This window comes from Cercospora kikuchii (genome assembly GCF_019650295.1).
Source record: "Cercospora kikuchii DNA, contig_00002, whole genome shotgun sequence".
NCBI lineage: Eukaryota > Fungi > Ascomycota > Dothideomycetes > Mycosphaerellales > Mycosphaerellaceae > Cercospora > Cercospora kikuchii.
In genome coordinates, this window is record NW_025408583.1 from 3,235,263 (window position 1) to 3,259,546 (window position 24,284).

A 24,284-nucleotide genomic window follows, 5' to 3' on the forward strand; every position below is an offset into this window, starting at 1 on the left:
AGCTGGCCAAGCCATTTCTTGTCAATCCGCCATGGCCCCAAACCGGCTCCTGAAGCTTGTCACAGCATCTTTGTCATGGTCAATTGTTGGATATGCGTTGAACACTGATGATCAGACTAGTTCCTCTGTTGATTACGGGACCTTTGAAGATCCTTCGTCCAACGTCCGGCCTCGCTTCAGATATTGGATCCCAGATGCCTCGGTGGATCTGGACGTCGTGGCTGATGACTTGCGTAAAGTGAAAGATGTTGGTATGGGAGGAGTTGAGCTGCTTGGTTACTACTTATATGGCAATTACCCGCAGCAGATCGAAGAAGGCGGCCCAGTGCCTGTCGACTGGACCAAATACGGGTGGGGCACACCAGCATGGAAAAACTTAACGGACGCCGCTCTTCGAGCAACGAAGGCCTTAGGATTGATCATGGACTTCACCATTGGCCCCAACCAGGGCGCTGGTGTTCCTGCCGAGCCGGACGACGAGGGCATCATGTGGCAGTTGCTTCCATTCAACACATCGGTTCCAGTCGGCGGCTCGTTTGACGGTGTTTTGCCAGGTTGGGGCTCAGGCCAGTTTGTACATTTCCCCCTTCGTCACTGACTGAACACGAGACAAGACTGAACACGAGATAAGACTGACGTCGACACCTAGGTATCTGCATCGACCGGGCTTGTTACTTCCAAGACGAATGCAACGTGGTATGCTGCACCTGCGTGGCAGGGTCAGCAGTACAATGGCACCCGTCAAGTCCTCTCCGACGCTTCGCTAGCAGACGTCACACAAATGGTTGATTCCACGACTGGCCGTCTGCAACTCTCTTTCCCCAGCGATGTAGAGGGCACTGTATATCAGATCTTCGCGTATTACCAGACCCGCTCAACCTATCTGGAGCAAGCCTCGCCAATCGACGTAAACACCAACGTTCCACAATCGCCCGTAACGACTTACGTGCAGAATGGCTCCAGAGTGGTTGATCACTTCTCCGCCAAGGGTGCCAAGCTGATCACTAACTTCTGGGAGCAACACCTGCTCGATGGTGACACCCGAGATTTGATCAGAGAAGTGGGAAACTTTGCCTGGGAAGATAGCATGGAGATTGGAGCAGGTACGATCGCCTGGTGGACTCCAGGGTTGCTGGAATCGTTTCGCTTCAACCGCGGCTACGACTTGAACAAGTATCTCCCTTTGATCTTCTCCTTCAACACTGAGGCTAATGGGCCGCTTGCCTCTCCGGACCGCTTCTACACCGACGGCGATGATCAAGGCCAATCGTATGTAAACGATTACTGGCAGACTTTGACGGACCTCAATCGTGATTATCTCGACGTCTTGAGAGACTGGTCGCAGGAGACTTTGCAGTCACAATTCTCGGCCCAAGTATCCTACAACCTACCCATGGATATGCTCGCCAATGTCCCATCTGTCAATGCGCCTGAGTGCGAATCTTTGGGCTTCGATCATGTCATTGATGCGTATCGTCAATTCTCGGGACCGGCGAACTGTGAGTATCATGCTTAGACGAAAGTTGACCTCGCTGACACTTTCTTCAGTGGCTGGAAAGCGCATCATCTCCTCTGAACTAGGCGCCCAACGCCAAGAAGTCTATTCTCAGACTCTCCCAGTAAGTGTACTTACTAGAAGTCATAAGTGTTGCCCTCGACCATGACTAGATTTTCAGAGGCGTGTACTATCTGATATATTTGCTTATCATCTGTATTGCATGTTTAGGAATTGATCTGGGACACGAAACGATCTGTCGTTGGGGGTGTGAACAACTTCATCTACCACGGGCTGCCCTACTCCGGCAACTATCCAAACACAACGTGGCCAGGCTACACGACTTTCAGCTACCGCTTCAGCAACATGCACGGTCCACGGCAACCCTACTGGGACCACCAGAAAGAGTTCATGGATTGGACTGCCCGGACTCAATGGATCGCACAGTCCGGTTCACCTAAGATCGATCTAGCTTTTTGGCTGAAGAGGAATGAGTACTTCGATGTTCCTTCGGTCTACGATCCGAATGACTTGCAAGAAGCTGGGTATAGCTACGAGTATCTGAGTCCTGATAATTTCGTGCTGCCGGATGCGAAAGTGATCGATGGCGTGTTCGCTCCAGAGCGACAGGCTTTCAAGGCACTCATCTTGAGAGGAAACGATACGCTTACTGTCTCTGGTGTGCAGAATCTTGTTGCTTATGCTCAGGCCGGCCTGCCCATCATCTTCTCTGGAGGCATCCCGCAAAATCTGACCGGGTATAATGCGACCGGCACTGAATACGTGCGGTCAGCACTCTCTACTATTGTGGGCTTGGGAAATGTTCACGTGGTTCCGTACGACAACCTCGCATCTTCGCTGCAGGAGGTGGGTATCACACCTCGCACGCGGGTCCACTCAGAACGAGTGTGGAATACATATTGGCGCGAAGACTCAAACGTGAATGTCACGTACGTGTATATTTACAACGATGCTTGGGACTCAGAGCTCGGCAGCGGTGCCTCGACAGGCAGCATTACTTTCGAAGCTACAGGTGTACCATACACTTATGATGCTTGGACTGGAGACGTCAAGCCTATCCCTGCGTACCAGCAAAGCGCTACGACAACAACTATTGAGTTCAGTCTGGCCGGCAATCAGACGACTATAATCGGCTTCCACCACAACGAAACAGTGGCAATTGGGACGAGAATGCTCTCTGCGCCACCAGAGGTCTATGGCGCAACTCGGGATGAAACCGGACACATAGTCCTGGCAGGCGGCAATACAACACAGCCCGTGCTCCTTTCGAATGGTACAATGCTGTCGTTGCCAATTCCTGCTGCACCCGTCCAGCTCGACGAATGGTCTTTGATTGTTGAATCCTGGGCACCTCCACAAAACTTGGAGGAAGACCAAACCAAGCCGTCTCTGTCCAATTCCACGTACAATGTGACCAGACTAGAGCCTTGGGGCACGATCTCTGACTCCCTTCGCAATGTCTCCGGCCGTGGTATTTACACAACGACCTTCGAGTGGCCGCCTTCGAATGGAAGCGCAGATGGTGCAATTTTGAACCTGGGCGCGATCGTGAACACTGCCAAAGCGGAAATTAATGGACAATTGCTTCCGCCGCTTGATCCTACAGATGCGAGAGCCGACTTGGGTGACTACCTGGTTGATGGCTCCAACACGCTCGAAGTGGTTGTTACCACCACCCTGGGAAATGTTCTTCGAACCGTTTACGAACAGGTCAAATCCAGTGGAACCTTGTGGCTTGGACCTGTGCCATTCGAGCAGGATTATGGGCTGGTCTCGAACGTGACCATCGTGCCCTATTTGAAAACGGTCGTCGCTCTGTAGATTACTGTACTCGCTAGAGCAAGTATCCAGCATCGGCAATTCGCGTTACGCTTCTCAAAGTCCGCTGTCAACCTCTCGTATCGTAGAATCATGCGTGGGATGCATGTAATGACGGCACAATCATTTCCGGCGTGCTTTTCGCGTACGTCGTGGCTGCTCGTCCGATGGCCAGTGCCTCCAGCAAACTAGACTCATTTTGTTTGTGTTCGTTGTGCTGATAACAGGCGAAATCTTGAAGCCCAGATCACTCATTGCTGTCCAGTTGACACACGCTCGGCATCACGCTGTACATGGCTCGTTGCTCAATGGTGATTGACTCCGCCTCCTACACCCTTCTCCCAGCCATGTATGCTCTCTTCAATATTCATCCAATACCTCAACTTAACAGCCTCTTTCGCCGCAACGCCAAAGTCAGCGTTTGTAAACGCGTCCTCCAAAACCTGCACGCTATCGGCAATGCGCGCGTTGTTCTCTTCTCGGATACTCGCTAAATCCTCCTCATTTTCTACTTCCTCGACAGCTTCCCTCGCTTCCATGACTTCCATCAACAGTTCTGCATCTCCGCCTCCCGCGGCATCCAGTTTTGCGCTCTCGTCTTCTACATCGATGCCCTGCTGTGCAAGCAGGTACTGCGCTCGGCGCAATGGATCTTGCAGCGTCTTGTATGCCTCGTTGATCCTTGCGGACAGCGCTTCGGCGTGTGATTTACGCTCTGCTGGAGCGAGGTCTGGATGGGCTTTGGCCTGCAGCTGGAGAAACTCTTTTCGCAGCTGGCGCAAGTCAGGAGTGAAGGAGGCTTTGGGAGGAGGTCCCGATGGGAAGGTCTGCGGGAAGAAGTCGTAGTGTGTCTGCGGTGTTTGAGGGATGGGTCGTTCGGTCGTGTTATCGCTGGAGCGGAGGCGAGATGCGGCGAAGGAGCGTTGTTGCGTGCCATTGACGGCAGCTCTGCATGTTCTGCATACGAATGGCTGTCGGGCAACGTGTTGCCCTCTGAGCGTGGCCGTGCCAGCAGCGTATTGTAACCGTGTTCTCAATTGTGTGCGCATGTTGATGTGGTTTGATGATGTTGTGTGGCAGCTCTCGACAACTTTTTGGATATATGACCGAGATCGGCTTGCCTCGCTTCCTTACGTCACTACCTCGATCACATGAAAACACACAAGTGAAGTCTAGTGGCACAGGCATATGCCTGAAACCGAATACTGCGAACTTTCCAATGATGTCTGTCTGCCTACAGTATGTCTCTCCACGAGCTCCGTCGTGCTCACCTCCGCCGCCCTCCGCACGTCTCCGCTTGCATGCTGCGCATTTCCCGAGCCGTGAATGCGTATATTCACATCCTCGGGCAATCCTCGCCTTCCACAGCATCGTGCGTGTAACAGGCTGCTGGGCGTCACAATGCTACTGTGAAAGTCCATTTGCCAGCTGGTCCGGTGGCAAGAGCTTGTCCGGACCAAATGACATGGGCAGGAGCTGCTCGAGCGTCATGACCGTCGACTTTCCATCCTTGTCATACATGAGGATCGGGACGCTGGTCTATGGAGGCGTCTGTCAGCAGATGGACACGATCACGTTCTAGTATGTCCCTCAACATACCTCGCAAAATTCCCGGATGAACTGGCGGCACATGCCACACGGGCTTGCCGGTGGGCTGATGTCTGTCGCAACAGCTATTGCTCGGATGTCACCTTGCTTTGCGCCCTGATGTCGTTCAGTGTCATGAAAGCAGAAGGCGTGGGTTTGCTTATCGTACATGTTGGACGACTGCAGTTCCAATCGCCGTACGTTCGGCACAGGTGCCAACGGGATATGACGCATTCTCGACATTTGCTCCCAGAACGATTTCACCGCTCTTCAGCAGCAACGCAGCTCCGACTCTGAAGTGCGAATATGGGCCTATTCCGTAGCATGAGTATTGAATACCATAATTGCCAAGCGGTGCAGGACAAACGCACAATATGCCCTTCCTTTTGCCTCAATGCATGCCTCGGACAATCGCTGGACCTCTGACTGCGACAGTCCGTGGATCAGTGCGGTATCATGGCGAGAATGTCCTCGTTGGAAATCAGACGAATCGGACATGGTGGAGGAAAGGGAAGAGAGGGAAGGTTTATCTTAGCGAGCTTCTCATCAAGGTTGACCGGCTGGAGAACATGTGTCCCGCTGGCCGCACATTGGAGACCGTAGCATGACAAAGCGACCAAGGCTACTGGCACGTTTCTGCTCACCGCCACAACAACGGCGCCGAAAAGACCAGTCCGAGATGCGAGCTTCACGCGATTGTCTGCTCTTACCTCCTACCTTCTGGAGCAGACGTGATACACGGGCAAGTGCTCGTCGCTGAGGTGCCGTGGCTGCATGGTCACACAAATGCAGGCTTATCCTTATCAGCAGCACTGCTGCTTCTTTCTCCGTGGAGGTCACTGTAGGTTGCATCACTGATACGATGCGGTACTGACGAGCTTCAATGTTGTCAAAATGCACGTACTTGCAGGTCTGAGTATGCCGCTCCATAACATTACCTCGCGCAAGGTTGCTCCTTCTTCGCCGAACAGAGCAAGAGATCAAGAACCATGGCCGCCGTGAACGGTCACTTCGATACTACCAACGACTCCTTCTCTCCCTACCGATCCGACGGGAAGCTCTATGGCTTCGTCTGCATTGTAACAGGCGCGACACAGCCAGTAGGAAAAGCAATCGTGACAGAATTGGCAGCACATGGAGCAGCATGCATTTACGCTTGCTCATCCACACTACAGGATGATTTCGGAGCATTGGAACAAGAAGTGAACAAGATACACCCAAACACAAAAGTCATCGGATACCCATTCAAGCTCGCAGATGAGCAGGACACTTTGGGGCTGATTGACGACGTGCTCAACTCTTGGGGAAGACTTGATATCTACATTACGTCCTCTGGGCTGCTTGGTCCTGCGTCGATTGCGGATACCACGCCTGCGGATCTACATCGCTTGTTTGAGGCGAACAGCATGGTAATCTTGAATTGGTGACTCCAGAGTCGGGCAAAACTGATTGGATCACAGGCACCTTTCTTCGCTTTGAAATATGCACCACCAGCAATGCTCAAGACCACGCCGAAAGGCAATTATCCCAATGCCACGCCCAAGGATCAAGCGTACGGTTCAATAATCGTCGTATCTTCCATTGCCTCTACTACCGGCGGATGCTGGGGACCGGCATTCACGATGGCATCTCACGCAGCTTTGGGTGTAGTCAAAGCCGGAGTCGCCGCGCTGAAAGGCACAGGCGTGAGGATCAATTGCATCTCACCCGGCACGGTAGACATTGGCGTCGATCTGGAGAAAGTGGACAAGCGCGGCTTGGAACATCAACTGCCGCCGTCGAGCCTTCAAAATCGAGAGACGCAGAAGCAGATCATTGGACTGGAGAGAGCTGGCAATCCGATCGAAGTGGCAAAGGTAGCTGGCTTTCTTGCGAGTGGGTTTTCATCATATGTGACTGGTGCGAACATGATTGTGGATGGAGGGAGTAGTGTGATGAATCCTCTCACGATACCGATATAGACTGAAAATCAAGCGCGATAACATGCTGTAGTCGAGCTCGTTGAGGGGAAATCATTTCGCAGCTCGTCGTGTTGCTCCTCCCAAGTGAAACAAGTACCAACAATGCGAAGTAATGGCAATGCAACCCTCAACACCATCGCTGTGAATTCGTCGAAAGCAATGCTGGAACCCGTCAAACGCCAATAGAGAACTTCTAGTCCACGTTCACTCTTCGCTTTGCTGCCCATCGGGTACGGCAGTGGATGTCTAGTCCAAGGTACCCCTCTTCTTCGCAGCGCGAACCTCGAGCCAGGTAAGGTATTGTGGGTTGCGTGCTGGTTTAGGTTTGCGCCCTGACCGGCGAGGTTCGTCCTGGAGCAAAGCAAACTCACTCATGTCGAAATCGCCGTCTGTGCCGTCCTGTGAAGCTGACTTGGTGTTTTCTGATGGAGCAGACTTGGTAGTTTTGAACATGCTTGAAATCTTGCGCGGAGAGATCCTGACGGCCGTCGCGGACGTGGTCCTTGTGCGCTTCGACGGCGGCTCTTCAAAGTCTTGTGTGCTGGAGAGGTCGGAGAGCGATGATGAGTCTGTGGCAGCAGGTGCAGAGCGCTTGCGAGGCTTGTGTGGTACGTCGCTGCTAGTAGTGCTATCTGTTGCTGAGCTTTTGCGACGCCCTGCGCCGTTGGATCCTTCCGTTGCGACCGAGGATTTGCTGGCAGTGAGTGAGTGCAGACGCGCGCTGAGGTCAAACGAGATGCCTGCTCCTCCTTCAGTCAAACGTCGAAGCAGTTCCTCTGCAACCTCGTCGTTGGTCCAAGCTTCGAAAGCGCTTCTGCTGCTGATGCGCTGATTCTCGAGTATGTAGAGCCGTTTGAGCACTTCTTGTACAACAGGATCAGAGTCATCAAGGGTCGTGTTCTTCTTGCTGATGCGGTCTAGATTCCGCTTGTGCTGATCCAACTGCGACTGCATGAACGAGAGCTTGCCCGCGAGTGTGGCGTTCACATCTTCGAGCGCCTTCAGCTTTGTCGCCAGAGCAGCGTCTGAGAGCGAATTGGATCTGTTGTCCGGAAGGCTGCTGTTTATTGATTCCTGAGACTTGACATGGTCTTCTATCGTCTTGAGACGGAAGCGGAGGTTCTTGGGCAGTCGTTGTTCTACAATCTGCACGCGGCCATCAAGTTCCTCATGGGATAAGGCCAGCTTATCGTGAGACGTGGCCACGCCTTGCAGTGTGTCCTTGATCTGTCGTCGCAGCGCCGTCTCCAGTTCGCCGAAAGCTTCATCATCAGTGGTGGTGTTGTAATTTGGCGAGGCACTGCTTGTAGCCATGATTCACTGTACCGTGTAGGCCAGCTTGTCGTCAAATCTAATAGCGTAAGATCAATAAAAATATATCATCCGACCGGGACCAGGATGGAGAAGCGCGGCGGAACTTCCTCCAGCAGAACGGCCTGCCGTTTGCAGCTTCCAGTGGGCGCCGAACTCAACACGAATCTTGGGGGTGCTCGGTCTGTGGTAGAATAACTTGTTTCAAGCAGAGAGTCGCTTATGAGACGTTCAGACAAACAGTGCGATTGTCGAGGGGTAGCAAGTGCAGGCGGTGGCATCGGAGTGAGGGACAGACGAGGTTATGGTTTGGCCGAGAGCGGCACGGCTGCCAAGAAGTGAGCCGATGCCAGCCACCTTCGCGACGTCCCTCTCACTGCCGCCCGACTGCCTTCTCGTCCTGCAAGACCGTTCGAATGACTGCCGACTGTCACTCAGCGCGAGGCGATTATACACGCAATACAGGTAACAATCGAATCGCAAAAGTCGCCGACGCGTCAACGGCGCATGTAGCTACAACTTTCACGTTACGCAGCACGATCGCCTTGCATTGAAGTCCAATGCGCAGGCCTGATTCGCGAGCAGGTTGGTCTGGTATTTGCTTCCACCATTGACATCGCGACTACAGTCTTCTCGTCTCAGTGCAGACAACGTTCACCATGGACTCTCCACCCGCAGCACCTCTCGGCGATGCCGTCAAGCTGCGATCTTATCAGCAGGAAATGCTGCAGCTGAGCCTTGAGAAGAACATCATTGTCGCCATGGACACCGGATCGGGAAAAACGCACATTGCCGTCGCTCGCATTCGTGCTGAGCTGGAGCGTATGAAGGGCGACGAGGTAAGCCAGCCACTTCAGCACTGTTTGCGTCGTTTACTGACCTTCAGTGCAGCTCATCTGGTTCTTAGCACCTTCCCGAACTCTGGCAGAACAGCAGTACCCCGTCTTGAACACAGAGCTTTCTGCTTACGGCATTCGTCTACTGACTGGAAATGACGAGGTAGAGAAGTGGACATCGCAACAACTCTGGGATGCAGTCTTCACCAATGTCCGAGTCGTCGTCGCAACGCCAGCCATTTTGCGGGATGTCTTGACCCATGCTTTCGTCAAAATTTCGAGACTTGCTCTGTGCGTGTTCGACGAAGGTAAGTCGGAGAGAGTGCGCCAAATTTGCTCGTACTCATCACAAATCGCTCTATAGCGCACAGGTGTACAAAGAAACATCCTATGAACCAGATCATGCAAGATTTCTATCGACCAGCACAGGCGAAGGGCGAGAATGTCCCTCACATATTGGGCCTGAGCGCCAGCCCAGTCATGAGCACAAAGGCTGGCAGTCTTGAAACAATTGAGTCAAATCTTTTCTCGAAAGCCGTCACACCAAAGGTGCATCGAGCTGAATTGGAGAAGTATGTCCAGCCCCCGGAGTTTCAGACGATTGTGTTTCATGGCTGCGGACATCACGACCAGGCAGACTCACGCAATGTTTGTGCGGCATTGACGAACGCTGCTCGAGCCTACGATATCATGAGTGACCCATATGTTGTGGAGCTGAAGGAGCACAGCGATAGCAAAGCTCAACAGAAACTGGAGAAGGTGCTCATGAAGCGTGATACGTACTGTCTGCGGCAGCTGCGGGCACTGGAATCGCGAGCAGTCGCGCTCCAGAACCAGCTCGGAACAAGCATGGTGCAGTGGTATGTCTCTGCCTGCATACACAAGTTCAAGGCGCAGCCTGTCGAAACCTCTATTCTACTGGAGCTCAGTGACAAAAAGCGAGCGCATCTCTTGGCGATTACCGATGCTATCGAGCAACAAGTCGCTTCATTCCCCTTGCAAGGTGATATCGTACTGAGCGACAAAGCTTTCAAGCTCATTGCCACCCTCCAGCAGCATGCTGATGCTACGGTCCGGTGCATCGTGTTCGTCGAGCAGCGCGTACAAGTTACTGCCCTCGCAGAACTACTCCGGCGAATGCCCGCGATGCGCGAGCTCTATACAGTCGCAGCTTTTGTGGGCACGTCAACAAACACGAATCGCAAATTATCACTCGCGGACTTGGTAGCGCTCAAAGATCAGGAGAATGACCTCAAGGCATTCCGAGAAGGACGCAAGAATTTGATGATCGCGACTAGCGTTCTGGAAGAAGGCATAGACATATCCGCGTGTAACTTGGTATGTATTATACTCCAATCAGCGGCCGCATTTCTGATCTTCCTTTAGGTCATCTGCTTCGATGCACCGAAGAACTTGGTGTCGTTTGTGCAGCGTCGTGGACGAGCGAGGAAGGCGAATTCGAAATACGTGTTGTTTGTATCCGAAGAAGAGAATGCCAGAGGCCGCAAAGAGTGGTCTGCTCTCGAAGCGGAGATGAAGGCAAGTTATATGGACGACTCAAGAGCTGTCGTCATCGAAGACCCAACTACCGAGCCCCAGCGAACATACGAGGTGCCTTTGACCAGCGCGCTACTAACCACAGCAGATGCCAAAGCACATTTGTATCATTTTTGCAGCGTGAGTATCACAGAATATACGAAGTATGTGGACCTACGACCAGAATTCAGCAGTCACGAAGAGCCTGGGACGAAGCTTTGGAAGGCAGAGGTAATTTTGCCTACATCGGTCCATGCGAGTATGCGGCATGCAGTTTCTTCGAAGGCATGGGAGACTGAGAGCGACGCCATCAAAGACGCTGCATTTGAGGCATATGTCAGACTCCATCGAGGAGGATTGGTTAATGACAACTTGCTTCCGCTCGTCAAGAACTACGGTCCTCAGCCTGGCACTGAGCATGTTAATCAGCCTTCAATTGTGCAAGTGTCGGAGCGTAAATCGCCACTTAGGGAAGCATGGCGCAATGCGAGTCCTAGCATGAAATGGAGTTCGTCCAAGATCCAGATTTTACTACAAGGCGAACTCGTCGTCGAGTTGACTATGTGGGTGCTCGGCCAGACACCCGTTATCGATTCTTTCGATCTTTACTACAACAGTCACAAGACCTACCAGGTCAAGGTAACAGCTTGCAGTCCAGGAGAAGTCTTATCGCACGAGGCGCAGACTACGCTGAAAGCTTGCACAGCTACGCTCTTGGCCAGGGCGCATGGCCATCGGATGTCGGCCAGCCAAGACGACTTCGCTGTGCTCTTTCACTCGGCGGATATCATGAGTGCAAGCATTGCAGACAAGCAACCAGAACGAAATCGAAGCGCGGAGATCGTGCTCGCTTCGATTCCTCAGGTGGAAGATGCTGGCCTGGTGCGCGTGGCATCCCAACAGGGGCGCTCATACTTTCTGCACAGCATAAACCAGGACACAGAAGAACTGAATCTCACTGCCTTTCCAAAGCGAAAAGACTTTCTACATCCCGCGGTTGAACATAGCGCTGCACATACGGCAAGGAATATCTGCAAGATCGCAGAGTGTACAATTGATGCACTACCAGCCAAATATGCGCTACTCTCGGCTTTCGTGCCGTCTATCTTGCACAAGCTCGAAATATCTCTGATCGCCCAAGATCTTGCTGAGACCAAGTTAAGGAAAGTCGGATCCTGGGAATATTCTTCGTTACTGGAAGCGATTGCCTCACCTGCTGCTCGAGAGCCGTACGATTACAATCGTCTGGAATATCTCGGTGATTGTATCCTCAAACACTGTACGGAACTACAACTAATGGCCCAGAATGTCCATTGGCCCGAAGCCTACCTCACGCATGAGAGGGATCGCATTGTGCGGAACAGCAATCTCGCGAAAGTAGCGATTGACTGTGGACTTGACCAATACGTACTTTCTGCACCTTTTACGGGAAGCAAGTGGCGTCCGCCCTACGCAAGTGACATGCAGGCACCGGACACACGCCCCATGTCAACCAAGACTCTAGCAGACGTCGTGGAAGCCTTGATCGGAGCAGCATATATCAGTGGCGGTCTTGAGAAGGCGTTCTGCTGCATCAAAACGCTTTTGGCCCACGAGATCTGGGACGACCGGAATCAGTGCATTGAAGTGCTGCTTAAGGAACTGCCAACTACTTCCATTACAAATCTTGCACCACTCGAGAAAATTATCGGACACACGTTTGAGCATCCCGCTCTTCTTGTCGAGGCTACCACTCATCTCTCCTTCCCATTCAACCAGACGGGCGTTTCGTATGAACGTCTTGAGTTCTTGGGAGACAGTGTGCTTGACATGATCGTCACACCGAAGCTCTTCGCTCACGCGAATAGATTCAAGCATTGGCAATTGCATGGAATGCATTCGGCATTGGTCAACAGCCATTTCCTAGGATTTTGCTGCTTACAGCACACCATGTGTAACGAGACTTTTCAAGTCGTCTCAGATCAGTCTGGAGGATTTCGGGCACTTCAACAGCAAAGAGAAGTCCATCTCTACGACTTCTTACGCGCTGCGCCTCAGCTCAACAAAGACAAGAACGCTTCAGCTATCAGGTATCAAGAGCAAAAAGAAAGGATCAACCAAGCACTCATATCCATGGGTGGAGCTGATAACCCTGAATATCCATGGGTGGCGCTGGTAACCCTCTCGCCACCCAAGTTTTTCTGTGACTTGATCGAGGCTATTATCGGCGCCATCTTCATTGACACCCGTGGTAGCTTGGAGGCATGTGAAGCGTTTGTTGAGCGAATCGGTGTCTTGAAGGTAATGCGGAGGATGCTCGACGACAATATCTCGTGCGTTTCGCCCAAAGAGATGCTGGGTATCTTGGCAGACCGCGACGAAGTCAAGTACACAAGCAAGACTAACGAAGGAGAGAATGGCAAGAAGTCGTGGCAGTGCTTTGTGAAAGTTGGTGAGGAGGATATAGCCAACGTTGGCGATTGCAGTACTAGAGAGGAGGCCGAGACTAAAGCCGCTTATATTGCATGCAGCATTTTACGAACCAGAGGGCATGGAAGAGCTGAGAGTAAGAAGAGAAAGCTGGACGATGCCAGCTTCGAGCCGAGCGAGCAGATGGAGATCGATGAGAGGTCAGACTGAGATGTTGGCACGGACTGTAGTATTCGAGGCCGACGAGCAGGTCTACTGAACGTATGTTGAAAAGCTTTCGTGGACTACTGTCAGGTATCTTCTCTCAATGAATTAGCAGGATCCCAAGACAATGGCCAATGTTCATGCTACTCCGTGTTGCGACTGGTGCTAATGGTTGATCACGGTCCGGCCGGAGAAGCCCAGTCCAAGAAAAGCTGAACCCTCCAACAGTTCGTCTCGGGTTCACCCGGAAGCATCGAACTGCAACTGCAGACGCGTGCTTCCCACCAACAACAGCTGACCTGCAGCTTCAAGCTTACTACCTCGGACGAAATACGATGCAGTCCCTCATCTCCTCCCTGAGGCGAAAGCCTTTGAGTGCACTGCGAACGACAATGGCTCGCGGCGCACGATCTGAATCTTCTCAAGCCGGGAATAACTTCGTGAAGCGGTTGACCTTCTTCAAGGTAGCCAAGGAGGAGGATATCCAGGCCGTCTTGAAAGAATACGAGATTTTGCGAAAGAATGCTTTGAAGGTCAGCTTCCTCCCTCTCGTGCTCCTGCATAGCCAGGAATATGCCAGAGAATGGTAAGCTTGTGCACGTCCTGTCTTGTGCTAAGTCATCATTGTACGACAGGACGGCAAGCCGTACATTGTTTCGAATGTTTCTCGGCGCGTCTTGAATACATCGTCGCCGCTCAGTGAAGGCTATACCATAGCTTCGCAATCTATCTTCAAGAATCACGAGGATCACGAATTTTATGACCAGAAGTGTGAGGCTCACAAAGAGCTGAAGGTAATTTTTGAGGTCGCAGTTCGTGAACCAATGCGTGCCGCACTGACACCGACGTGTAGAAAACAACAAGCAAAGTACGAACGGGTGTCATGACAATAGTCTCGGAAGGCCAGTGGCCGGAGCCAAAACTATAAACAAGGTTCGGGCGCTCGTCCCAGCACACTTGTCGCCAACTTTTCCAAAGTGCTCCTCAAGTTCCCGTGTTTCTATATGCCGTCCACAATTGGAGCCCCAGCAACTTTGACTCCTGCGGAGTATCGGAAGGGTCCGCGTTTCCCCTCATCCTTTTTGCTCCAGCACGGGTCCTGGTAGCCATAACTCTCGAGTTCCTGGAACTGGTTGTTGGCATGGCCCCTTGCAAGGGTGACTGTCGTAGTCATCCCATAGGAATTCGACCCGCGATCCTCGCCCGGTTCCGCATCGTGATGCCAGCTGAAGCTCTCAACCTGTGTGACTTCCCCAATCGGATTGAGGACATAGGCCTGTCTGTGTTCATGGTTCAAGCTCAATATCATTCACCAGATCCCAAGTCGGCACCTTTGTCTTATCGAACGTCCCGATCGCTTTGCCGTCGAATCGGTGTTGTGCCGTTTTTCCTCAATATACCACAATGCTGAATGCCGAACCGTTTCCCAATCTATCACGCTTGCGCCCAGAATGCCGTCTTCACGGGTAAGTCTGTCGAGAACGTCCTTGGTCCAGCTCACGCTGTTCCACCCGCCGGCGTCACTGTGCTTTTTGACTCTCGTGCCCCGAAGAACGTCCATCAATCGTTCTTTGTCGAGCACTTTCCCGAGGAGAAGGCGAACGACGATCATATCCACCGCCGTCAACCAGACTTTGCGCTCCTCAAAATGGTATTCTGTCCTGATCGTGTCCTTGTCTTTGGTCTCGTCGATGATGACAACATCTTTAGCATGACATTTCGTGCCTTGCGAAGACTTGTTCTCATGTTTGGGGCCGACCAGAAATGCCCAATGGTATTTGTCTTCTTTGCCCGGCATCACGGGCTTGGTGGAAGCAGCGCGAGTGTAGAGTGCGAGGTAGAATCGTTCTTTATTTCGAGGCATGGTCGGTGAGCACATAGTAGTGGAAGAGAGGGCCAATAAGGCCCACAGAGGCAGCGAAAAGAGTCGAGCGAAGCTGGATAAGATCTGGCATAAAGGCCCTGCCCGGAATTGCACAACAGGAGCATGGAACAGTCTCCAAGACAGCTACAAGTGCGAAAATGGGCTGCGTAAACAAGGTTCAAGGAAGTGTTGAGAGCGAAAGCCTTGGTCTGGATGAGGGAGACCTAGAGATGCTTTATAGAGCGGCAGCATTCTGCAAAAGCTTGCCACGAGGCGCAGACATGCCTGGTCGAGGTTGGGGGCAGGCCGTGGCGTGAATATGAATACGAACTCGGCAGATCATGGCTACACCTGGTTGTGTTCGTGATGATGCTGGCGGCCAGCACGCAACATCTTGACCTGGGCCGGAAATGTACTGTGAGAGGTGGTACAGACGCGGCCGCCAGATAGACAGGTCCGCCCGGCCAGCGTCCAAGATGCTCTGGCCGAATGTGGGAGCGGAGTCTGGCGGTGCTGGCGGTGGAAAGGATGGCTGACTTCACTTGCGACTGGGGGCGGTCGTTGGCGGAGCCCCACTTCGCGTGTCGAATTACGCGCCAAGACTTGCATTGTGCAGGCTCGAATTTTTGACAGACCACGCACCCCGCCGCCAACAACATCACCATCGCAGTATCCACCATGCCTGGACTTCCACCCGGATTGCTCGAGGCCATCGAGGCCCTGCCCGCGTCGGACACATGGGGTCCTCCAACTACCAGCGAAACGACGCTCAACGGCATCCCATACGCACCATTTTCCAAAGGCGACAAGCTCGGCCGCATGGCCGACTGGACTGCCGAAGGCAAGGAACGTGAAGGACGCGGAGGACGCCAGCAGTACAACAACCGATACCGCGACCAGGTGTATGGCGCGTCCGGCCTGCAGACTGCATTCCAGATCGAAGGCCAGAACGAGGAAAGCTCCTTCTCCCTGGTCGATCGCAGCGCACCGACAACGCGGGGCCGAGGATTCGGGAGAGGTTCCGCCGTATTTGGGCGCGGACGGGGCGGTCGCGGTGGTGTACAAGGCCAAAGAGGAGGGCGCGGCACATTCCAGCGTGTTGGAGGTCGTGGTGGAGCACAGCAATATGATTCGCGAGGCGGTAGAGGTGGGCGCGGTGGGCGCAGAGGAGGGTGGAAGGACTGGGACAAGCCACAGCGAAATCGTGAGGCTTCTGTGCAGCCCAAAGACAGCTGGAGAATGTTGGATGAGATCGACTTCAACCGCCTGCAGAAGCTCAATCTGGACACTGGCGAGGGCGAGGATCTGGACGATTATGGCTTCTTGTACTACTACGACAGGTCGTACGACAAGCAGCCAGGAGCACCAACGAGTGTGAGGAAGCTGACAGTGCTGGACCGCGCTGCGTACAATGTCACGACTTCCTCCGACCCGGTCATCCAAGAGCTGGCTGATAAGGACGAGGCACAAATCTTTGCCGCCGACAACATTCTGTCCATGTTGATGTGCGCTCCTCGAAGTGTATACAGTTGGGATATCATCATGCTCAAGCAGGGCAACAAGATCTTCATTGACAAGCGCGAGGGCAGCAGCCTTGACATGGTCACTGTCAACGAGAACGCAGCTGATGCACCGCTAGAGCTGAGCGAGGGTAACAAGGACCAAATCAACGCTCCAGGCGCTCTCAAGGAGGAGGCCACACATATCAACAACATCTTCCCTCTGCAAGTCGTGCAGGAATCGGAAAGCTCGAAGCGTGACATGAACCACGAGCACCCATTCTACGACCCAGCTTCCGAGACTGACCCTCCAGCGAGCAAAGCGTACAAGTACCGCCGTTTCGATTTGTCCCTCGAAGCTGACGCGGAACCTCTCCATCTCATTGTTCGATCTGAACTTGATGCGGTGGTGAAGAACAACATCTCGGGCGAGGATCAATTCCTCACCATCAAGGCGCTGAATGAGTTCGACAACAAGGCGCAAGGTAGTGGAGGTGCACTTGACTGGCGAACCAAGCTCGCATCACAACGTGGTGCCGTTGTCGCGACAGAGATGAAGAACAACTCGTGCAAGCTCGCCCGATGGACCACTCAATCTATCCTCGCAAAGGCGGACCTCATGAAACTTGGGTGAGTGTCAAGAAAACACCTTCTTATATTGCTTTCAGCTGACAGTTTTTAGTTTCGTTTCGCGTGCCAACCCCAAGTCCACCACCGAGCACGTCATTCTCGGTGTCTTGGGCTACAAGCCACGTGAGTTCGCATCTCAGATGAACTTGAACCTGAACAACGGCTGGGCTATCGTTCGCACATTCGTCGACATGGTCATGAAGGAGGACGACGGCAAGTACGTCTTGGTCAAGGACCCGAACAAGCCTACCATTCGCCTGTACAATGTGCCTCCGAACACATTCGAGGAGGATGAAGTTGAGGCGCAGAGCACGATCCCAGAGAACGATGATGAATAAATGGGAAATGCATGCGGCATCATGTCAAAGTGGCGGAAGAAGCAGGAAAGGAGGACCTAGCTTCATCATTCGTGTACGAAGCGTTTAATGGATGCACGTCCGTTATGAGCACTAAGCATAGATGCGTGGCAGACTGTACGAAAAATGTCACACCACGTTGATGTCTCGCCAACAGCCTTGTGCGACGCACCTTCTCACACTCAACCACCTGCATTTGCATCTGAGGAGCTGTAGGAGTCAGCCGTGAGCTGAAGAAAAGCACCAAGCTAGACCTCTTTGACAATGTAGTACAACTGACGGGCAACATTGGCTAGCGCCCATGGTGTCATGTCCAATCGAGCTGTGATCTGGGTCAAGGGCTGCACAGGCGTTCATGCGACGTGAGCTAGCGTTCATGGTTTATCGACCAGTCAACAGCTTGCAGCGTGCCTCACTCCCGGTCGAGAGTTGGTTGCACGAGCATGCAGTCAGCTCTGTATGTGTGTGTGTCGAGTTGGTTGGGTACTGTCAAGAGATGTGGAAGTGATTGAAGTTGATCAGTGATGATGGCTATGGCAGATTTGTTCTCGGCGTGAGAAGTGTTCTTGTCAATGTATTGAACAGAAAAAAATCATCACGATTATCGATGCCGTGCGAGGAACGCTCCTTGACACTCCTATACACAATGGGTCGTACGAACGAGATTGATAAGTGTCCAAAGATGTAGCCAAACCACCAGAGCGTCTGTTCGGTCATTTCGGTTGTCAAAATAATATACAAGTTGTTGAGTGTTGGCCAGAAAATTTCTTCACGACCATTTCAGTGGAAGAGGCGTGGAGGTGGCGCTGCTACACATCGGTCAGTAATGAGGGAAGAAGCGACAACACACCCTTCATAAGCATACCTGGAACCGTTCCAGCTGCCGGCGAATCCTGCTTGCGCTGCGTCGATTGTGACATCGGGCTACTACCCTTTCATCAGTACAGCTCACAGAGCTATGACGGCGAATCCCACTCTCCAAGTCTCAATTCCGTGGACCAGCGTTCGTACGACTTGATCTGTTCGCGCATCCCACGTGCATCGTGGTTGGGCTCGAATCGGAGGTCAAGCTTTGTACTTGAACTTGTGCGGACGAGCCATATGCCCCCGCGAATAAAACTGGCGCTTTCTAGAAGCAGGTTAGACGGCCTCGGTGGAGGCTCAGTACTCAAACAGCAACGCAGTCAGTCGAGTGCTCACTGTCAGAGCTCGCCCAATCGGGCATGCTCTCGTCTTCGTCACGTTCAATATAGCCATCTCTGCCGGTCCTATGCTGAAGATTGTGATGGGGTGTCGTCACATGTCGGAGCCAGTTTTCTACGGTATCAGACACGTACCCGCAGTCGTCATGAACACAGACTCTCTGCCGTACCTCCAGCGTGAGGTTTTCACTTTGTCGCAGTAGCCGATGGTGACAGCCCTGCAGCTGGCAAGTGAAAAAGTAGCGTTCTGGTAGCTCATCCTGATTGCCAGTGACACGGTCGGTCTCTCGTTCGACGGTCCAGTCACATCGCTCATGCTGCTGCATCTCCCAATCTGGCTTCCACGATTGGAGGTTGTCTGCAACGGGCTTCTGAATTGACACAAGGTGTTGTTTCAGCTGTTGCAATCGAGCTAATGCTGAAGACTGAATATTGTAGGAGTCCATATCTTGGACTTCCATCCGAGCCGCGTGGTCAAATTCGAAGTTGACATCATTGCTGGTCTGGCTGCGTTGTCTTAATTGCTCTCGCGAGAGATGCTTGTTGATTCGTTTCCATTCGTGTCGCCAGCGCCACTCTGGCCGTCCATCGTCCTGGTATACAACTTTGCCGTCAGAGCATCGTTGGTAGATTGGCGTTGTTGTACCCGACTGTGCATGATCGTGCGGAGAGATAGAGCTCCGCCTAGTGTCTGTGTACGCCGATTGCTTGGACTTCCATACCCCATTCCACGTAGTGCCATTGAATGATTCTGGCGAGCCCTCGCGGCTCGAGATGCCTTGCACTGGGCTGGAAGATCCGCAGACGAAGTCCTGGTATTCACGCTCGACATCTTTGACCCACGCTCCGTATTCGCGAAAGGATTCGTTGGCAGAGTTCGTCATCCGAGCCTGCCTGGAGAGTTGAGCAGATAATGGAGCACTTCTGGAAGATGAACCTGGCTCTCCTACTGGTTTTCCTAGCCCCAAGAAGTCACGAGATTGAATTTCTGCTTCGATGCCGGGGGCTCCAGAAAAGGCAGATCTTGTAAGATCTTTGGCAGAGCCGACGATTCGGTCGACATAGGAGGCTGCCATTGCCAATGATCTGCGCCTACATGCAATGCTGACTGATCAATGAAGGTTGGGCGAATGGAAACCGGCTAAACTTTTGGCCTGCAGTGTGCTGATCGTCTGCAAATTTTGCGTGCTCCAATTGCTTCTGAGCCAGCGAGGCAAAAGTGATTCCGGCGCACGTTCGACATATAAGTGCTGCAATGGAACGTGAGAGGCGCCTGTGAGAGTATGGCGAGTCTGTGGGCGGCGGAGGTGGTGAAAACGTCTTTCTCGAAGTCGCTGTTGCTCGCATCGGCAGCTCGGCGTTTGCAGGGATGCTGTCGGACGCAGAGACCGAGGAATCTCTTGCCGCTTCCAGTCGCGCTATCCTCCTCCTACTATTCTCCGCTGGTGCTGGTAATACTACGACAAGAAGCAAAAAGAATGCACAGCAAACGAGACGAGAAACGGTGGCCGAAAATGCGCACAGAAGAGCGTCATGTACCGCTGCCCTGGGCGAGCATCGTTCCCCTCACGGAGCCCTCGCACGACTGGGGAACTGGATGCATGGGTGCAGCATCTATTGCGGTTCTCGGAATATCTCGCGAGCACGCGACCTCATCCACGTCCGTATACTATTTTGCGCATTGGCAGCTCTCATCGAATATATCGCACGGTCGTCAAATATGCTTTGCTGTCCAGTTCGGCCAACCACTCTTCAACACTCGCTCGTTTCCAGCCTTCTTGGGCGGCGATCTCTTCGAAAGCGTGGGTGCCGTCAAAATGCAGCATCAATTGCGGCAACACGTCCCGCAAGTCGTGGTCGCGAACAGTGCTCTTGAGAGCATCTACGAGCTTCCGTTGCTCTTCGCTCAGTTCGCGTGGGTCGTTGATATTCACATAGATTTCCGGCGCAGTCTTGTCTCCTCCTGCCTGAGAGCTGACCTGCGTTTCGCGGCTGAAGCGCCTGGACTGTCTACTCAGGGGCGTCGAAGGTGCAGCAATCGCAGTACGCTCGGAGCTGACGCTGACAACGTCATCATCGACAGCCCTAGACTTGGGCGAAAGCAAGTTATTGCGAGTGTGCAGAGGACGTTTCGGCGTTTCTCCCTTCGCCTGTGTCTGTTCGAGTAGATTCTTCGGCAGTTTGAGCCAGCCGTACGTCTTGAGCTGTACCACAAGACCATGGCGGACGAGGTAAGACAATATATTCATGTAAGCGGTGCGATGATCTCGGCTCGGGATCAGAAGTCCGTACTTGATCGGTTTGCCGCTCAGGACTTTGAGCATATTTGGGAGCGTAGGCAGTGTCGGAAACAGCTTGTGGTAAGCACTGATATGCTGCTGTAGATCTTCGAGCGGTGCATCTGGTGCCACGACATATGTGTTGCGCTGGTGCAAGGGAGATATAATACGTGCTTTTCGCCACTTGAGCAAATGTGATGCCATGTACAGCACATCATCCACAGGCATGCCAACATATGCGGCATGCTTTTGAAGATTCTTGGTCGGCGTGTGCTCGCGTACAAATGCTGCCAGAGGTGAGGCATCCGGGTGTGATAGGTCTAGAAGAAGATTCTCTTTGCTATCCAAGAGCAGAATGGCCGAGAGCGGACCCAGTTTGGCGTCTTCCTTCGCACCAACATGATTCGGCTTGCTCAGATGCAAAGACATTTCCATACCATTCAACCTGACGCCAGCGAGCTCACCTCGCGAGATGCGATCGAAGATTTCCTTCAAACTCCAGGCTAGCTCACTCGTCTCAACGATTCGCATCCAGAGTTCAGACATAGATATCTGCGACTGCCTAGCTTTGGTCCTGGTCGCGAGGATCCTGCGACTCTCTGCTTGCACGTAATTTGCTTGCTTCTGGCAGTAATGCAGAGCTCTGCTGAATTTCTTGGCCACTTCTTGGTAGACTGCTTGCGTTTCCGCTTGTGCCTCAGCACCTCTTCCACGCGACACGAAGACAACATGAAACATAGACATGCTGCCATCTGTCGTTGGGTCTGAACCAGTCGAAGAGACCGTGCGCATTGATGTTCCTAGCGCGGTCTGATCTTGAGATTCGAAGCTGTCCGGCACATGGGCGAAATCAAGTTCAGTGCCTGGAGGGCGAGGCGATGGTGTTTCACGACGATCCAAGGTCAGGTTTGCCAGACCAGTGGCGTCCTTGCTCGCAGATGTAGAGGACGCATCGGCATTCTTCGCTGCCCACTCTCCATCTTCTGACGCATAGATTGGGTGGCCGACGAAAGACAGTCCATTCAGATTGATCTCAAATTTCTTCCTGTCGCACCAGCGGCCTGGCGATAGCACCTTCTCCAAGCTGCCTACGAAGCTTCCGAGAACTCGTGGGCCGGGAGGCTTCTGCGCGCCATCTAGGTTGCGTCGGGCATCATCAGGTACGATCAGTGGCGATTCAGCGCCCGAGTCGTCTCGCTCATGTTTATTGTCTTCTTCGTCCTCCTCAGAATCGGAGTCATCGGCGTCAATGTCCGCGTACTTTCGCTTGGTCTTGTAGTCGGGTTTCTCAGGATAATGGAACACAAGTCTTGGTCCGGGGCGTGTACGCGTGATAAGTAGGATTGCGACAAGCCCACCGCCGCGTTTCGCTTCTTCTTTCGACTCCATTTGCCATTTTACTGGTAAACGGCGGTGCTGTGACAAGAGCGCCCTAAGAGCGTTTGTTCAACGAGTGGTATTGTGGCAGGTGAGCTCGGCAACCACGAAAACGCGACGCGGACTAGAGGCAGCCTGATGTCAATATTTGATGAGAAATTGAGGGCTCTTGTGCATTTCAGTTCCACAAGTCATTCGTCTATCATCGCGAGCCATGCCATGCTGTGATTCTAACTATGATACAGGGCAGGTGAGCGTTTGCACGCTGCTGCAGCATGGGGAACGCAGTACTGTGCCAGCCCGCCAGCCTCTCTAACGTACGCCCGTCGCATCTCGAGCAGTTTCATGCTGGGCCATCTATTGGATGCTCCTGAAGAAGTCCATGACTCCCGTGAAAACCACCAGCAGAATACCGCCTCCTGGTCCAAGTCTCAGCACCTTTGGCAAGAAACCCTTGTACAGCGCGGCGAATCCTTCCTCCTTCGCGACCGTGCCCAAGGCTGGCCAGGCCCAGTTGTACTTGGGTACTCCACCAACGACCTTGGTGCTGTTCTGGATTCTGCTCTTGACCACATCCATTGGAGTGTTGAGTATCGTTCCAACAGTTCCTCCAATGCTACCCGAAATCAAGTCGTTTCGCATCTGGATCGACTTGTCACCGGTTGGGTTCGCCGGCAGCAGGGAGCGCACCTGGAAGATGCAGCCAAAGTAGCCACTGTTCCAGAGAATGTGGCGCCACATGGTTGATTCGAGACCCTGGTAGAGGGTAAGTGGGCCCTCGTTGCGGATAATCTTGGTGACACAGTCCATCATGCCGTTGTACTTGGACGCTTGCGCCTTGTCTAAGCCAGAGTTAGTGGTCGCGACATCTTACAGAAGATCGATAGATACTCACCCTGTAACCGAATCTTCACCAATTCGAACGGCACCACCACGAAAGCCTCGGTAGCACCAGCAGAAGCTCCGGTGAGAATCGACAGAGACTGGTTCATCTTGGCCACGCCAAAGAAGTTCCTGTAGAACTTTCCCCACTCATCGTTGGCTGCGAACTTGGTAGCACGCTTAGGCGCCTCCATGAGGATAGGGGCGGAAATGCCTCGATAGAGACGCGAGAAACTTCGTTGCGTCAGCTCTGGCGCTTGATGCACACTCAACCATTCCTTCTCCCGTATCCACAGTCACCGCCGCACGAATCTTTCACTTACCCTTCATTGGCGACGATTTTCTTGAAGCAATCCCCCATGCCTGTGTAGAAGTCCTGACCTGGGATCGGCACTCTGCCCTGGATCTGACTGCGCACATTGTGTTAGACGTGCTCCGACTCGATAGAATTATCCCATTGCCTACACTCTTGTCTTCACCACGTCGAGCGGGTACATGACCAGAATCTCGGAAACACCAGCTACCGCGCCAGCGGCGAACTGGTATATGAACGGAAGCGGCTTATCAGTCGACATGTTGGGCGAGGTGGTAGCGGTGTCGTTCGAAGCGGTGGAAATGTGACTTTATGGTGTTCGAGGAGCGGCCGGTGTTGAAATGGTGGACAAGAAGAGCGGAGAGTGAATGTAAAGCGGTTCCAATGGTATGTGGAAACTGCAGACAAAAGTGACTGAGAGCTCGAGTACAATCTGGTCAAGGTCAGCTCCGAGTCCCGATCGCGGCGAGGCACGCATTGGTCAACGCGTGCCACATGCGTTTCGCGTGGAGCCGCATCTTCACCCGCACTTGTCTCCACAGGGTCTGCATCTGATGAAGCTCACTTCTTCCCATTGAAGTGAAGCTTTTCCAACGCACATAACACGTGCGAGAATGGCACACTTGATGTGAATTCGACTGTTGATTCCAGGACGGATTCTTACCGGGATTGCGTCTGACGCTCGCCTGAGACTTAGACGGGCA

At 53.0% G+C, this 24,284-nt stretch overlaps 12 protein-coding genes across 12 annotated transcripts; 5 read left to right on the forward strand and 7 right to left on the reverse strand.

The window, feature by feature from the left end:
* Positions 1-31: 31 nt before the first annotated feature.
* CKM354_000351200 (uncharacterized protein) lies at positions 32-3,337 on the forward strand (the record flags this gene model as incomplete). Its single annotated transcript, XM_044798712.1, has 4 exons — positions 32-574; positions 650-1,499; positions 1,549-1,619; positions 1,727-3,337. 4 exons carry the CDS (start codon positions 32-34, stop codon positions 3,335-3,337), a joined length of 3,075 nt encoding a protein of 1,024 aa, XP_044654647.1.
* A 302-nt stretch (positions 3,338-3,639) lies between these two features.
* Positions 3,640-4,383, reverse strand: CKM354_000351300 (J-type chaperone JAC1; the record flags this gene model as incomplete). The annotated part of the gene is made up of 1 exon (XM_044798713.1): positions 3,640-4,383. One exon carries the CDS (start codon positions 4,381-4,383, stop codon positions 3,640-3,642), a length of 744 nt encoding a protein of 247 aa, XP_044654648.1.
* Positions 4,384-4,738: 355 nt separating this feature from the next.
* Positions 4,739-5,419, reverse strand: CKM354_000351400 (cytidine deaminase; the record flags this gene model as incomplete). The annotated part of the gene is made up of 4 exons (XM_044798714.1): positions 4,739-4,873; positions 4,934-5,038; positions 5,091-5,233; positions 5,293-5,419. The coding sequence occupies 4 exons, from the start codon at positions 5,417-5,419 to the stop codon at positions 4,739-4,741; spliced, it is 510 nt and encodes a 169-aa protein (XP_044654649.1).
* Positions 5,420-5,910: 491 nt separating this feature from the next.
* Positions 5,911-6,882, forward strand: CKM354_000351500 (uncharacterized protein; the record flags this gene model as incomplete). The annotated part of the gene is made up of 2 exons (XM_044798715.1): positions 5,911-6,330; positions 6,382-6,882. The coding sequence occupies 2 exons, from the start codon at positions 5,911-5,913 to the stop codon at positions 6,880-6,882; spliced, it is 921 nt and encodes a 306-aa protein (XP_044654650.1).
* Positions 6,883-7,128: 246 nt separating this feature from the next.
* Positions 7,129-8,196, reverse strand: CKM354_000351600 (uncharacterized protein; the record flags this gene model as incomplete). Its single annotated transcript, XM_044798716.1, has 1 exon — positions 7,129-8,196. The coding sequence occupies one exon, from the start codon at positions 8,194-8,196 to the stop codon at positions 7,129-7,131; it is 1,068 nt and encodes a 355-aa protein (XP_044654651.1).
* Positions 8,197-8,852: 656 nt separating this feature from the next.
* On the forward strand, positions 8,853-13,184 carry CKM354_000351700 (uncharacterized protein; the record flags this gene model as incomplete). The annotated part of the gene is made up of 4 exons (XM_044798717.1): positions 8,853-9,032; positions 9,085-9,337; positions 9,394-10,367; positions 10,416-13,184. 4 exons carry the CDS (start codon positions 8,853-8,855, stop codon positions 13,182-13,184), a joined length of 4,176 nt encoding a protein of 1,391 aa, XP_044654652.1.
* Positions 13,185-13,513: 329 nt separating this feature from the next.
* On the forward strand, positions 13,514-14,106 carry CKM354_000351800 (uncharacterized protein; the record flags this gene model as incomplete). The annotated part of the gene is made up of 3 exons (XM_044798718.1): positions 13,514-13,711; positions 13,814-13,972; positions 14,032-14,106. The coding sequence occupies 3 exons, from the start codon at positions 13,514-13,516 to the stop codon at positions 14,104-14,106; spliced, it is 432 nt and encodes a 143-aa protein (XP_044654653.1).
* Positions 14,107-14,464: 358 nt separating this feature from the next.
* CKM354_000351900 (uncharacterized protein) lies at positions 14,465-15,057 on the reverse strand (the record flags this gene model as incomplete). The annotated part of the gene is made up of 2 exons (XM_044798719.1): positions 14,465-14,509; positions 14,599-15,057. 2 exons carry the CDS (start codon positions 15,055-15,057, stop codon positions 14,465-14,467), a joined length of 504 nt encoding a protein of 167 aa, XP_044654654.1.
* A 663-nt stretch (positions 15,058-15,720) lies between these two features.
* CKM354_000352000 (uncharacterized protein) lies at positions 15,721-17,509 on the forward strand (the record flags this gene model as incomplete). The annotated part of the gene is made up of 2 exons (XM_044798720.1): positions 15,721-17,171; positions 17,224-17,509. The coding sequence occupies 2 exons, from the start codon at positions 15,721-15,723 to the stop codon at positions 17,507-17,509; spliced, it is 1,737 nt and encodes a 578-aa protein (XP_044654655.1).
* A 1,186-nt stretch (positions 17,510-18,695) lies between these two features.
* On the reverse strand, positions 18,696-19,805 carry CKM354_000352100 (uncharacterized protein; the record flags this gene model as incomplete). Its single annotated transcript, XM_044798721.1, has 1 exon — positions 18,696-19,805. The coding sequence occupies one exon, from the start codon at positions 19,803-19,805 to the stop codon at positions 18,696-18,698; it is 1,110 nt and encodes a 369-aa protein (XP_044654656.1).
* Positions 19,806-20,420: 615 nt separating this feature from the next.
* Positions 20,421-22,397, reverse strand: CKM354_000352200 (uncharacterized protein; the record flags this gene model as incomplete). The annotated part of the gene is made up of 1 exon (XM_044798722.1): positions 20,421-22,397. The coding sequence occupies one exon, from the start codon at positions 22,395-22,397 to the stop codon at positions 20,421-20,423; it is 1,977 nt and encodes a 658-aa protein (XP_044654657.1).
* A 345-nt stretch (positions 22,398-22,742) lies between these two features.
* Positions 22,743-23,842, reverse strand: CKM354_000352300 (uncharacterized protein; the record flags this gene model as incomplete). The annotated part of the gene is made up of 4 exons (XM_044798723.1): positions 22,743-23,227; positions 23,281-23,501; positions 23,591-23,677; positions 23,733-23,842. The coding sequence occupies 4 exons, from the start codon at positions 23,840-23,842 to the stop codon at positions 22,743-22,745; spliced, it is 903 nt and encodes a 300-aa protein (XP_044654658.1).
* Positions 23,843-24,284: the final 442 nt, after the last annotated feature.